Genomic DNA, 15,682 nt, shown 5'->3' with positions numbered 1-15,682 from the left:
ATCACAACCGGCCCAGATGACTGCAAAGAAAATCTGTTAAGTCCACCTACAGCACCAAATCACAATGGCGGAGCTGGAAACGGAAAACTTAACGTAAAAGTAGAAATCCATGGAGACATGGAACAGCATGTTAGGGAGTGGTGACTTTGTTTAACCAAGTGTTTCTCTTTTCAGGTAATAAAGTACGACAGGTTGCCAGACAATATAAATACTTTGGAACTACAGAAAATGGAGTTGTCTGTTTCTTAAACCAAAGTGGTCCTGACACATGCTGACCTCATGTTTCTCTTCATTTATGAAATATAAACGGTTGGAGGAGAGAGGTAGTTCCTGGACTCTGTTACCATGGTGACTTAGGGTTAACATAATAAGTTTCATCATGATCAGCTTTCCAGAACACCCCTCCTAACCCTTCAGGTCACATTCACTTTCTGAAACACAGAAAGTCCTGAACAGTCGTGATCATTACTCTGGTTTGTGATTGGACAGTGATCAGGATGATATCACCCACCAGGCGTAGGCGGTGTGCGTACAGAGGCTCTGGTTCATCAGGTTTCCTGTTTGGCACGGTAATGTGCCAGCGCTGCAGCTCCGCCTCCATCTCTGCTGGACTGAAGAGGACCACTGGGTCGGCACGGCAACGGTTGATCAGCTCCACCAAACACTCCTTGTAGTGTAGTCTGAAGGGACAGGTGGACACACACGAGACCGGGATTCTGGATCAAACTGAAGCCAGACTGCAACCAAACTGAGACCTAGCAGGAACTGGACTGGGACTGAATTGGGAGTATTGGCCTTACTGGCAGTATCCTCTATACTCAGGTAGCACAGGTCGTCCACATGGCTCCTCCTCCCCACTGCTGCCATCTCTGAGCTCCAACACAGGACACGCTGCTGGAACATGGACACAGCTGTCAATCTAACCAGGAGGAGGTGGTTCCACCTGCAGAGAGAACTCACCTGTCTGACTGGTGTCAGCTGAGCTGCCATTGGCTGGTTCCATCCAGGAGGGCGACACTCTGTAATGCTGAGAGACGGAACAGTTCAGCACTCAGCACCTATCGGGTGTTTTTCACCTGGAGCAGCAGGTGTTTCTCACCTGGAGCAGCAGGTGCAGACGGGTCACAGTCCAGTCTCTCAAGTGGTACAGGCAGTCTCTGGGGTGGTGGGCATGAAGTCCTTTGGTTCCACACTCAGCAGAGAAGTTGCAGGCCTTTCAACATCAGAATGAAAGAAGCCAGTTAAAGAGGCTAAACCAGATGGGTCAGACAGGGTTCTGGTCCTGAGTCATATTGAATTCTGGGTCCTGGACTAGTTTTGCCCGGACCTATGTGTACTATGTGTTGCGGCGATGCGTTAATGAATAAGTTTGGAAGAGCTGATCAGGCAGGTCGGTTCGGTGGTTGGCATGAAGCTGGACCCTGCCCACCCTGATTACATAACAACACCATCCCCAATATATGTATTACAACTATATACACACATGTATAAACCCACATATGTGTTTTTTTCATCTGTAGTCTTCAGTTTTTTTCCCCGAGACAGTGTATGTATTTCCATTGAGATACTGACGTATTTCTGTATGTTTGCTTAGTTTTACAGTTTTCCTAAGTGAAGATTTCAAAATGAATTCAGCCTGGAATTTGAGCTGTTGAAGCAGCGAGATCACGCCTCACACACAAGCAGGATATCTGCATCATTATAACTGATGAGGTTCTGCGGCTGCATCCATGCAGAATCGTACACCTCTGCATCACGATGCATCGTAGAAACTGGACCGCTACTGGACTTCTGAACCGGGTTTTCACTGGACTTCAGGTTCAGCTTTAACTCGACTTCTTGGCCAGTTGCATCTAGACTTCTGAACCTCTTTTATCCAGACTTCTGGTGTGGTTTTATGAAGACATGTGGACCAGTTTTACCTGGACTGTGTTTAGATTTAAGAGAGAAACTCACAGATCCCAGAGCGAAGTGCCGACTACAGCCGCCACAGAACTGATGTCCACACTGGCTGCAGGTGAAGTGAAGACAGCCTCCTTTGGACACACCGAAGACACACTGGCACTGTGGACACGCTGAGGACCAGAGGTAGACCACATTAGAGACAGTCTAGGACAGGACAGCTACTTTCCACTGCAGGAACCTGGTTCTCCACATATCAGCTGTCAGTCAAGACAAGCACCAGAACCCACGTCAGAATTACAACCCAGTTTGAGCCAAAGTCCAGACTTGTACAAGGAGAGGGTTTAGCTCAGATCCTGCAGTGGAAAGTTGGCCATGGGTGACAGAGGTCTCGGAGAACTCTCCAGGACCCGGTTCAGACACTGGAGGTGTGTCAGTACCGATGCTGTTGTTCAGCAGGGGGGAGCTGGGCTGGTTCTGCTGCTGCCAGACTCTGAACTGCTCACAGGAGAGTCCCTGATGCTGAGGGACCCACTGCAGAGGACATAGACCGAGGTCAGGTTCTAGTCTCAGGTCAGATCAGGGTCTGTGTGTGTGTGGTGGGGGTGGAGGCGTCTTACAGGTGATCTGCACTGAGAGCAGGTGCTCTTCTTACAGCTGGGACAGTCCATCCTCAACCGGTCAACCTCGTGGAGCATCCCAAACGAACACTGGAACACACAACATCCCGTCAAAGTCCTGGCAGGGACCTGAACCTGAAGTCAGTCCCCCACCCTGTCCATGTGTCAAGGTTTTTATGTGTGGGTCCGAGATGCACCAGTTTCAGTCCGAGATGTCCTGGTCCATGTCCATGGTGTCCCAGTCTGGGTCCAGCATGTCCCGTGTTCTGTATTTGAGGTCTCCTCGTCAGGGTCCGAGATGTCTTGGTCTGGGTCCAAGATTTCATGTTTAGAGAGTCTGCTGCCAACGTTTACCAGTCAGTAAAAGATGATGTGGAAAAGAAGCTTTGGTCATTTATTCTGAGATCCAGCAGAGTGGGACAGACTGGAGGTCTATAAGTGATGCAACGCTCATGAAACAGCTTTCCTTTATTCATTCTTACACAATCCTTTTGTAAGTGGTGTCCCAGTTTCCCTCCAGGTCTTTATCTCCTGCAGCTCCTTGTCCACCTGGTTAATAGCAGTGATGGTTCCCTCTCTGAAGTCTCTGGCTTCACCCTCTCCACCCACAGCTGCAGCCCCGCCCACCCAGCTGGAACACCCAGGAACTAGAAAGAAATATTATTTAACACTAAATGAACTGCTACAAGCCTTGGATGTATCTGTACATGTTCATTTTATAAATGAAAACAAATTACTAAATTACAGCATTCATTGCTGTCATTTAGCAGATCCCGCTCTGGGAATCGAACTTCGGTCTTCTGCATGCAGACGGATGTTCTACCGACTGAGATATCCATCTGTACGTTACGATGCCTCTGGCGTTTCTTCCCTGTGATGACAGCGTCTCCACCTGCTGCTACTATTCTGTCTTTCTGACACCAGTAACGTCCACACCGTGTCCACCAGTTACACATTTTTACCTTTTCCAACGTGGTCCATCAGGACCTCTATCTCACACCCCAAAAAATTCCACTTATTCCTTCTTTTTCCCTCCCGAGCCATCATGGAAATGATGTGATGAATATGTATTACAGGCGTCCACCTGACCATTTATAGCCACCGTGTGGGCGGGGAAAGGCGTCCCTCACCTGCGCCGCTTTAGAGTTGATTCTGGTTTATAAACGGAAACAGGTGGAGGATGTGTGTGCGCACGCTTTGATAAATCTGGAAGTAGAAGAGCAACATTTCCTGTTTGCGCCGCAGCTGCCGTCTGTAGTCTGCTTTGCTACTCAGTTTGATAAATGAGGTCCTGGTCTGAATCTGAGACATCACAGTTCAGGTCTGGGTCCTGGTCTGAATCTGAGACATCACAGTTCAGGTCTGGGTCCTGGTCTGAATCTGAGACATCACAGTTCAGGTCTGGGTCCTAGTCTGAATCTGAGACATCACAGTTCAGGTCTGGGTCCTGGTCTCATATAGTCTTACGTGAGCACACCAGCAGAAGTTGGGCATGCCCCGCAGGGCTTGATCTCTGAGTTTCCTCTGGAAGAGCTCGTGGATCTGAGCAGGCAGGAAGTGACGGATCTGAAAGAAACAAACAAAAAACGCAATGAGACCTGGACCTCATGGCAAGCAGAGTGTTTCACACCTGGATGGTACATCACCTGTGTATCCAGCAGGCTGAAGTAGTCCATAGACTGCTCCAGACCCTCCTGACCTCTGACCTCCGGTTGACCACACTGAGGACAGACCAGCTGATCAATGCTTCGCTCTCTGATAGCGACGGAGAAAAACCCAGTGAAACACGTTTGACACAGGAAGCAGGAGCAGTGGGTCATTGTGATGATCTGTGATAAAACAGAGAGGACAGTAAAAAGACAGGGAGTACAGAAAGAAAAAGTGTGTAAAGAAAAAGGAAGTGTAAAGAAAAAGAAAGACAAGGACAAGATGGTAAACACACAGGAAGACACGGTGAACAAACAGGAAGTACAGGACGAGACGTTCACTAGACAGGAAGTACAGCCAAGCAATCAGCTCTGCATGCTCTGATTTGCTGACTTCAGTGATCCACATCACCTTACTGAAGGACACCTGGTCGTGACAGATGGGGCAGGTGTGAGTCAGGAACCTGAGAGCAGATTTTAAATCTCTGTTGAGCTGGACCGCCTCTATGACATCAGTAGTGTTGAAGCTCCGCCCCTCCATCGTCATCAGAGCCAAGAAGACCGCCGCCTGGTCTCTGGGAAGCCGGGCTGCTATCTGATGGATGGACATGAGGAGTTACACTGCCATGGGGTCAGCCATAGTTTTTCTATTTTTTAAATGTTCAGGTTGGTGTTAACTGATTACTATCATCATTGTTTTGTTTTGTGAAAGACATTTAACTCATTAATTCATATATTCACTTCATTAAGGGTTCATTTATCTCATTATTCCTTTCATTATATATTCATTCATTTATTCACTGATTGTTACTATATTACATTTTTTACATTGTACATTTTTACTCATCATGCTTTAAATGATGTTTAAGGTTTCTTCTCTTCATATACATGCTCTGTTAAAAGTTCACTACGAGGGTAAGATGACCTTCATCTGGTCCTTCCTCAGACCCTCAGACCGGTTCTGGTGGAGACACAACTATGTGAGGTTGTTTTGATGCCAGCACTTGGAGTTGTGTGTCCACCCAACGTCTTCAGGAAGGACGATTCTTTCTACAGAAATGTACAACTATTGTTTTTCCTCTTTCCTCCCAGAGTCTCTTCTGACTTCACGCGATTCGGAACGACCACTCTCATTACTCGCAAGTAATTTGTCTGTGTTATTTTCCCTTTAATAAATGTTGTACTTTTACTCATTCCAGACTCTTGGTAATTCTTCTATAACAGTTTCAACCTTCTGTCACCGTTGCTCCTCCACATCTATGTTTAAGACATTAAACTTAAGGTATATTTCTTTCTTTCCCCAGTCTGACTGTCTGGGTTGGCTGTAGGTTAGGTGTTTATTTTTTCATTTATTCTACATATGGTTAGTTTTATTGTCCAGTAAATTCATCCATCCATTCTATTCCACTTACCATACCAACTTTATAAAGCACTTTCAAACAACCACAGCTGAACAAAATGCTGCACACGTGTAAAATCATGAAATAAATAAAATGAAATATAAAATGAAAACAAATAAAAACAGACACAAGAACAGCTAAAAAAAACCAAGACTACAACCAATCACAACAAATACAATCAAAGTTAAAAAAACTAAGTCTCACTGAGGTTGAAAGCCAAAGAATGAAATGCTTTTAAGATGAGCTTGAATTGTAGAGTGTCTAATGCGCAAAGGCATCCATGCAAACACTAATAGGATAACGTTACCTAGCATCCATGTAAACACCAATAGGATAACTTTACCTAGCATCCATGTAAACACCACTGATAGGATAACGTTACCTAGCATCCATGTAAACACCACTGACAGGATAACGTTACGTAGCATCCATGTAAACACCACTGCCAGGATAACGTTACGTAGCATCCATGTAAACACCACTGACAGGATAACGTTACGTAGCATCCATGTAAACACCACTGATAGGATAACGTTACCTAGCATCCATGTAAACACCACTGAAAGGACAACTTTACCTAGCATCCATGTAAACACCACTGATAGGATAACTTTACTTAGCATCAATGTAAACACAACTGATAGGATAACGTTACCTAGCATCTACGCAAACACCACTAATAGGATAACGTTACTTAACCATCCATGTAAACACCACTGATAGGATAACGTTACGTAGCATCCATGTAAACACCACTGATAGGATAACGTTACGTAGCATCCATGTAAACACCACTAGATAGGACAACTTTACCTAGCATCCATGTTAGCACCACTGATAAGATAACGGTACGTAGCATCCATGTAAACACCACTGATAGGATAACGTTACCTAGCATCCATGTAAACACCACTGATAGGACAACTTTACCTAGCATCCACGCAAACACCACTAATAGGATAACGTTACTTAGTATCCATGTAAAAACTTCTGATAGGATAACGTTACCTAGCATCCATGTTAGCACCACTGATAAGATAACGGTACGTAGCATCCATGTAAACACCACTGATAGGATAACTTTACCTAGCATCCATGTAAACACCACTGATAGGATAACTTTACCTAGCATCCATGCAAACACCACTAACAGGATAACGTTCCGTAGCATCCATGTAAACACCACTAATAGGATAACGTTACGTAGCATCCATGCAAACACCACTAATAGGATAACGTTAGGTAGCATCCATGCAAACACAACTGATAGGACAACGTTACCTAGCATCCATGCAAACACCACTGATAGGATAACGTTACCTAGCATCCATGCAAACACAACTAAGAGGATAGCGTTATCTAGCATCCATGTAAAAATGTAAACGCCACTGATAGGATAACGTTATCTAGCATCCATATAAACACCACTGATAGGATAACGTTACCTAGCATCCATGCAAACACAACTAATAAGATAGCGTTATCTAGCATCCATGTAAAAATGTGAAAGCCACTGATAGGATAACGTTATCTAGCATCCATGTAAAAATGTAAACGCCACTGATAGGATAACGTTATCTAGCATCCATACAAACACCACTAATAGGATAACGTTACCTAGCATCCATGTAAACACCACTGATAGGATAACGTTACCTAGCATCCATGGAAACACCACTAATAGGATGGGGTTATCTAGCATCCATGTAAACACCACTGATAGGATAACGTTACCTAGCATCCATGTAAAAATGTAAACGCCACTGATAGGATAACGTTATCTAGCATCCATACAAACACCACTGATAGGATAACGTTACCTAGCATCCATGCAAACACCACTAATAGGATAACGTTACCTAGCATCCATGTAAACACCACTGATAGGATAACGTTACCTAGCATCCATGTAAAAATGTGAACGCCACTGATAGGATAACGTTATCTAGCATCCATGCAAACACCACTAATAGGATAACGTTACCTAGCATCCATGCAAACACCACTAATAGGATAACGTTATCTAGCATCCATGTAAAAATGTGAACGCCACTGATAGGATAACGTTATCTAGCATCCATGTAAAAATGTAAACGCCACTGATAGGATAACGTTATCTAGCATCCATGTAAACACAACTGATAGGATAACGTTACGTAGCATCCATGCAAACACCACTAATAGGATAGCGTTATCTAGCATCCATGTAAAAATGTAAACGCCACTGATAGGATAACGTTATCTAGCATCCATGTAAAAATGTAAACGCCACTGGCAGGATAACATTATCTAGCATCCATGTAAAAATGTAAACGCCACTGGTAGGATAACATTATCTAGCATCCATGTAAAAATGTAAACGCCACTGATAGGATAACTTTACCTAGCATCCATGTAAACACCACTGATACGATAACGTTACCTAGCATCCATGCAAACACAACTAATAGGATAGCGTTATCTAGCATCCATGTAAAAATGTAAACGCCACTGATAGGATAACGTTACCTAGCATCCATGCAAACACCACTAATAGGATAACGTTACCTAGCATCCATGTAAACACCACTGATAGGATAACGTTACCTAGCATCCATGCAAACACCACTAATAGGATGGCGTTATCTAGCATCCATGTAAAAATGTAAATGCCACTGATAGGATAACGTTATCTAGCATCCATGTAAACACCACTGATAGGATAACGTTACCTAGCCTCCATGCAAACACAACTAATAGGATGGCGTTATCTAGCATCCATGTAAAAATGTAAACGCCACTGATAGGATAACGTTATCTAGCATCCATGTAAAAATGTAAACGCCACTGGTAGGATAACATTATCTAGCATCCATGTAAAAATGTAAACGCCACTGATAGGATAACTTTACCTAGCATCCACGTAAACACCACTGATAGGATAACTTTACCTAGCAACCATGCAAACACCACTAATAGGATAACGTTACGTAGTATCCATGTAAACACCACTGATAGGATAACGTTACCTAGCAACCATGCAAACACCAGTAATAGGATAACGTTACCTAGCATCCATGTAAACACCACTGATAGGATAACTTTACCTAGCAACCATGCAAACACCACTGATAGGATAATGTTACCTAGCATCCATGTAAACACCACTAACAGGATAACGTTCCGTAGCATCCATGTAAACACCACTAATAGGATAACGTTACGTAGCATCCATGCAAACACCACTAATAGGATAACGTTAGGTAGCATCCATGCAAACACCACTAATAGGATAACGTTAGGTAGCATCCATGCAAACACAACTGATAGGACAACGTTATCTAGCATCCATGTAAACACCACTGATAGGACAACTTTACCTAGCATCCATGTAAAAATGTCAACGCCACGGATAGGATAACGTTATCTAGCATCCATGTAAACACCACTGATAGGATAACGTTACCTAGCATCCATGCAAACACAACTAATAAGATAGCGTTATCTAGCATCCATGTAAAAATGTGAAAGCCACTGATAGGATAACGTTATCTAGCATCCATGTAAAAATGTAAACGCCACTGATAGGATAACGTTATCTAGCATCCATACAAACACCACTAATAGGATAACGTTACCTAGCATCCATGTAAACACCACTGATAGGATAACGTTACCTAGCATCCATGGAAACACCACTAATAGGATGGGGTTATCTAGCATCCATGTAAACACCACTGATAGGATAACGTTACCTAGCATCCATGCAAACACAACTAATAGCATAACGTTATCTAGCATCCATGTAAAAATGTAAACGCCACTGATAGAATAACGTTACCTAGCATCCATGCAAACACCACTAATAGGATAACGTTACCTAGCATCCATGTAAACACCACTGATAGGATAACGTTACCTAGCATCCATGTAAAAATGTGAACGCCACTGATAGGATAACGTTATCTAGCATCCATGTAAAAATGTAAACGCCACTGATAGGATAACGTTATCTAGCATCCATGTAAACACAACTGATAGGATAACGTTACGTAGCATCCATGCAAACACCACTAATAGGATAGCGTTATCTAGCATCCATGTAAAAATGTAAACGCCACTGATAGGATAACGTTATCTAGCATCCATGTAAAAATGTAAACGCCACTGGCAGGATAACATTATCTAGCATCCATGTAAAAATGTAAACGCCACTGGTAGGATAACATTATCTAGCATCCATGTAAAAATGTAAACGCCACTGATAGGATAACTTTACCTAGCATCCATGTAAACACCACTGATACGATAACGTTACCTAGCATCCATGCAAACACAACTAATAGGATAGCGTTATCTAGCATCCATGTAAAAATGTAAACGCCACTGATAGGATAACGTTACCTAGCATCCATGCAAACACCACTAATAGGATAACGTTACCTAGCATCCATGTAAACACCACTGATAGGATAACGTTACCTAGCATCCATGCAAACACCACTAATAGGATGGCGTTATCTAGCATCCATGTAAAAATGTAAATGCCACTGATAGGATAACGTTATCTAGCATCCATGTAAAAATGTAAACGCCACTGGTAGGATAACATTATCTAGCATCCATGTAAAAATGTAAACGCCACTGATAGGATAACTTTACCTAGCATCCACGTAAACACCACTGATAGGATAACTTTACCTAGCAACCATGCAAACACCACTAATAGGATAACGTTACGTAGTATCCATGTAAACACCACTGATAGGATAACGTTACCTAGCAACCATGCAAACACCAGTAATAGGATAACGTTACCTAGCATCCATGTAAACACCACTGATAGGATAACTTTACCTAGCAACCATGCAAACACCACTGATAGGATAATGTTACCTAGCATCCATGTAAACACCACTAACAGGATAACGTTCCGTAGCATCCATGTAAACACCACTAATAGGATAACGTTACGTAGCATCCATGCAAACACCACTAATAGGATAACGTTAGGTAGCATCCATGCAAACACCACTAATAGGATAACGTTAGGTAGCATCCATGCAAACACAACTGATAGGACAACGTTATCTAGCATCCATGTAAACACCACTGATAGGACAACTTTACCTAGCATCCATGTAAAAATGTCAACGCCACGGATAGGATAACGTTACCTAGCATCCATGCAAACACCACTAATAGGACGACGTTATCTAGCATCCATGTAAACACCACTGATAGGATGGCGTTATCTAGCATCCATGTAAACACCACTGATAGGATAACGTTACCTAGCATCCATGCAAACACAACTAATAGGATAGCGTTATCTAGCATCCATGTAAAAATGTGAACGCCACTGATAGGATAACGTTATCTAGCATCCATGTAAAAATGTAAACGCCACTGATAGGATAACGTTATCTAGCATCCATGTAAACACTACTGACAGGATAACGTTACGTAGTATCCATGCAAACACCACTAATAGGATAGCGTTATCTAGCATCCATGTGAAAATGTAAACGCCACTGACAGGATAACGTTATCTAGCATCCATGTAAAAATGTAAACGCCACTGGTAGGATAACATTATCTAGCATCCATGTAAAAATGTAAACGCCACTGATAGGATAACTTTACCTAGCAACCATGCAAACACCACTAATAGGATAACGTTACGTAGTATCCATGTAAATACCACTGATAGGATAACGTTACCTAGCAACCATCCAAACACCACTAATAGGATAACGTTACCTAGCATCCATGTAAACACCACTGATAGGATAACTTTACCTAGCATCCATGCAAACACCACTAATAGGATAACGTTACCTAGCATCCATGTAAACACCACTGATAGGACAACTTTACCTAGCATCCATGCAAACACCACTAATAGGATAACGTTACCTAGCATCCATGTAAACACCACTGATAGGACAACTTTACCTAGCATCCATGCAAACACCACTGATAGGATAACGTTACCTAGCATCCATGCAAACACCACTAATAGGATAACGTAACCTAGCATCCATGTAAACACCACTGATAGGATAACGTTACCTAGCATCCATGCAAACACCACTAATAGGATGGCGTTATCTAGCATTCATGTAAACACCACTGATGGGATAACGTTACCTAGCATCCATGCAAACACAACTAATACGATAGCGTTATCTACCATCCATGTAAAAATGTGAACACCACTGATAGGATAAAGTTACCTAGCATCCATGTAAAAATGTAAACGCCACTGATAGGATAACGTTATCTAGCATCCATGTAAACACCACTGATAGGATAACTTTACCTAGCATCCATGTAAACACCACTGATAGGATAACTTTACCTAGCATCCATGTAAACACCACTAATAGGATAACGTTAAATAGCATCCATGTAAACACCACTGCCAGGATAACGTTCCGTAGCATCCATGTAAACACAACTAATAGGATAGCGTTATCTAGCATCCATGTAAAAATGTGAACGCCACTGATAGGATAAGGTTACCTAGCATCCATGTAAAAATGTAAACGCCACTGATAGGATAACGTTATCTAGCATCCATGTAAACACCACTGATAGGATAACTTTACCTAGCATCCATGTAAACACCACTGATAGGATAACTTTACTTAGCATCCATGTAAACACCACTGATAGGATAACGTTACCTAGCCTCCATGCAAACACAACTAATAGGATGGCGTTATCTAGCATCCATGTAAAAATGTAAACGCCACTGATAGGATAACGTTATCTAGCATCCATGTAAAAATATAAACGCCACTGGTAGGATAACATTATCTAGCATCCATGTAAAAATGTAAACGCCACTGATAGGATAACTTTACCTAGCATCCACGTAAACACCACTGATAGGATAACTTTACCTAGCAACTATGCAAACACCACTAATAGGTTAACGTTACGTAGTATCCATGTAAACACCACTGATAGCATAACGTTACCTAGCAACCATGCAAACACCAGTAAAAGGATAACGTTACCTAGCATCCATGTAAACACCACTGATAGGATAACTTTACCTAGCAACCATGCAAACACCACTGATAGGATAATGTTACCTAGCATCCATGTAAACACCACTGATAGGATAACTTTACCTAGCATCCATGCAAACACCACTAACAGGATAACGTTCCGTAGCATCCATGTAAACACCACTAATAGGATAACGTTACGTAGCATCCATGCAAACACCACTAATAGGATAACGTCAGGTAGCATCCATGCAAACACAACTGATAGGACAACGTTATCTAGCATCCATGTAAACACCACTGATAGGACAACTTTACCTAGCATCCATGTAAAAATGTCAACGCCACGGATAGGATAACGTTACCTAGCATCCATGCAAACACCACTAATAGGATGACGTTATCTAGCATCCACGTAAACACCACTGATAGGATGGCGTTATCTAGCATCCATGTAAACACCACTGATAGGATAACGTTACCTAGCATCCATGCAAACACAACTAATAGGATAGCGTTATCTAGCATCCATGTAAAAATGTGAACGCCACTGATAGGATAACGTAACCTAGCATCCATGTAAAAATGTAAACGCCACTGATAGGATAACGTTATCTAGCATCCATGTAAACACAACTGATAGGATAACGTTACGTAGCATCCATGCAAACACCACTAATAGGATAGCGTTATCTAGCATCCATGTGAAAATATAAACGCCACTGATAGGATAACGTTATCTAGCATCCATGTAAAAATGTAAACGCCACTGGTAGGATAACATTATCTAGCATCCATGTAAAAATGTAAACGCCACTGATAGGATAACGTTATCTAGCATCCATGTAAAAATGTAAACGCCACTGGTAGGATAACATTATCTAGCATCCATGTAAAAATGTAAACGCCACTGATAGGATAACTTTACCTAGCATCCATGTAAACACCACTGATAGGATAACTTTACCTAGCAACCATGCAAACACCACTAATAGGATAACGTTACGTAGTATCCATGTAAACACCACTGATAGGATAACGTTACCTAGCAACCATCCAAACACCACTAATAGGATAACGTTACCTAGCATCCATGTAAACACCACTGATAGGATAACTTTACCTAGCATCCATGCAAACACCACTAATAGGATAACGTTACCTAGCATCCATGTAAACACCACTGATAGGACAACTTTACCTAGCATCCATGCAAACACCACTAATAGGATAACGTTACCTAGCATCCATGTAAACACCACTGATAGGACAACTTTACCTAGCATCCATGCAAACACCACTGATAGGATAACGTTACCTAGCATCCATGCAAACACCACTAATAGGATAACGAAACCTAGCATCCATGTAAACACCACTGATAGGATAACGTTACCTAGCATCCATGCAAACACCACTAATAGGATGGCGTTATCTAGCATTCATGTAAACACCACTGATGGGATGACGTTACCTAGCATCCATGCAAACACAACTAATAGGATAGCGTTATCTAGCATCCATGTAAAAATGTAAACGCCACTGATAGAATAACGTTACCTAGCATCCATGCAAACACCACTAATAGGATAACGTTATCTAGCATCCTTGTAAACACCACTGATAGGATAACGTTACCTAGCATCCAAGCAAACACCACTAATAGGATAACGTTACCTAGCATCCATGTAAACACCACTGATCGGATAACGTTACCTAGCATCCATGCAAACACCACTAATAGGATGGCGTTATCTAGCATCCATGTAAACACCACTGATGGGATAACGTTACCTAGCATCCATGCAAACACAACTAATAGGATAGCGTTATCTAGCATCCATGTAAAAATGTGAACACCACTGATAGGATAAAGTTACCTAGCATCCATGTAAAAATGTAAACGCCACTGATAGGATAACGTTATCTAGCATCCATGTAAACACCACTGATAGGATAACTTTACCTAGCATCCATGTAAACACCACTGATAGGATAACTTTACCTAGCATCCATGTAAACACCACTAATAGGATAACGTTACGTAGCATCCATGTAAACACCACTAACAGGATAACGTTCCGTAGCATCCATGTAAACACAACTAATAGGATAGCGTTATCTAGCATCCATGTAAAAATGTGAATGCCACTGATAGGATAACGTTACCTAGCATCCATGTAAAAATGTAAACGCCACTGATAGGATAACGTTATCTAGCATCCATGTAAACACCACTGATAGGATAACTTTACCTAGCATCCATGTAAACACCAGTGATAGGATAACTTTACCTAGCATCCATGTAAACACCACTGATAGGATAACGTTACCTAGCCTCCATGCAAACACAACTAATAGGATGGCATTATCTAGCATCCATGTAAAAATGTAAACGCCACTGATAGGATAACGTTATCTAGCATCCATGTAAAAATGTAAACGCCACTGATAGGATAACGTTATCTAGCATCCATGTAAACACAACTGATAGGATAACGTTACGTAGCATCCATGCAAACACCACTAATAGGATAGCGTTATCTAGCATCCATGTGAAAATGTAAACGCCACTGATAGGATAACGTTATCTAGCATCCATGTAAAAATGTAAACGCCACTGGTAGGATAACATTATCTAGCATCCATGTAAAAATGTAAACGCCACTGATGGGATAACTTTACCTAGCATCCATGCAAACACCACTAATAGGATAACGTTACCTAGCATCCATGTAAACACCACTGATAGGACAACTTTACCTAGCATCCATGTAAACACCACTGATAGGATAACGTTACCTAGCATCCATGCAAACACCACTAATAGGATGGCGTTATCTAGCATTCATGTAAACACCACTGATAGGATAACGTTACCTAGCATCCATGCAAACACCACTAATAGGATGGCGTTATCTAGCATTCATGTAAACACCACTGATGGGATAACGTTACCTAGCATCCATGCAAACACAACTAATAGGATAGCGTTATCTAGCATCCATGTAAAAATGTAAACGCCACTGATAGGATAACGTTATCTAGCATCCATGTAAAAATGTAAACGCCACTGGTAGGATAACATTATCTAGCATCCATGTAAAAATGTA

The 15,682-nt window shown here is 42.0% G+C and overlaps 1 protein-coding gene across 3 annotated transcripts in view; it reads right to left on the bottom strand.

The window, feature by feature from the left end:
* Positions 1-15,682, bottom strand: part of LOC121644220 (E3 ubiquitin-protein ligase RNF31-like) — a 57,411-nt gene that overhangs the window by 16,299 nt on the left and 25,430 nt on the right. For all 3 annotated transcript variants that reach the window (XM_041992029.1, XM_041992026.1, XM_041992028.1), the window contains exons 9-18: positions 4,581-4,763; positions 4,169-4,351; positions 3,990-4,088; positions 2,523-2,612; positions 2,343-2,436; positions 1,957-2,075; positions 1,100-1,213; positions 961-1,027; positions 801-894; positions 512-680 (exon numbers count right to left, since the gene is read on the bottom strand). In XM_041992029.1, the coding sequence (XP_041847963.1) occupies positions 512-680; positions 801-894; positions 961-1,027; positions 1,100-1,213; positions 1,957-2,075; positions 2,343-2,436; positions 2,523-2,612; positions 3,990-4,088; positions 4,169-4,351; positions 4,581-4,763 (1,212 nt within the window). The remainder of the gene's footprint in view (positions 1-511; positions 681-800; positions 895-960; positions 1,028-1,099; positions 1,214-1,956; positions 2,076-2,342; positions 2,437-2,522; positions 2,613-3,989; positions 4,089-4,168; positions 4,352-4,580; positions 4,764-15,682) is intronic.

This window comes from Melanotaenia boesemani, chromosome 8 (genome assembly GCF_017639745.1).
Source record: "Melanotaenia boesemani isolate fMelBoe1 chromosome 8, fMelBoe1.pri, whole genome shotgun sequence".
In the NCBI taxonomy this organism is placed as follows: Eukaryota; Metazoa; Chordata; class Actinopteri; order Atheriniformes; family Melanotaeniidae; genus Melanotaenia; species Melanotaenia boesemani.
The sequence above is the reverse complement of the archived record's forward strand: the minus strand, read 5'-3'. Positions and strand labels throughout refer to the sequence as shown.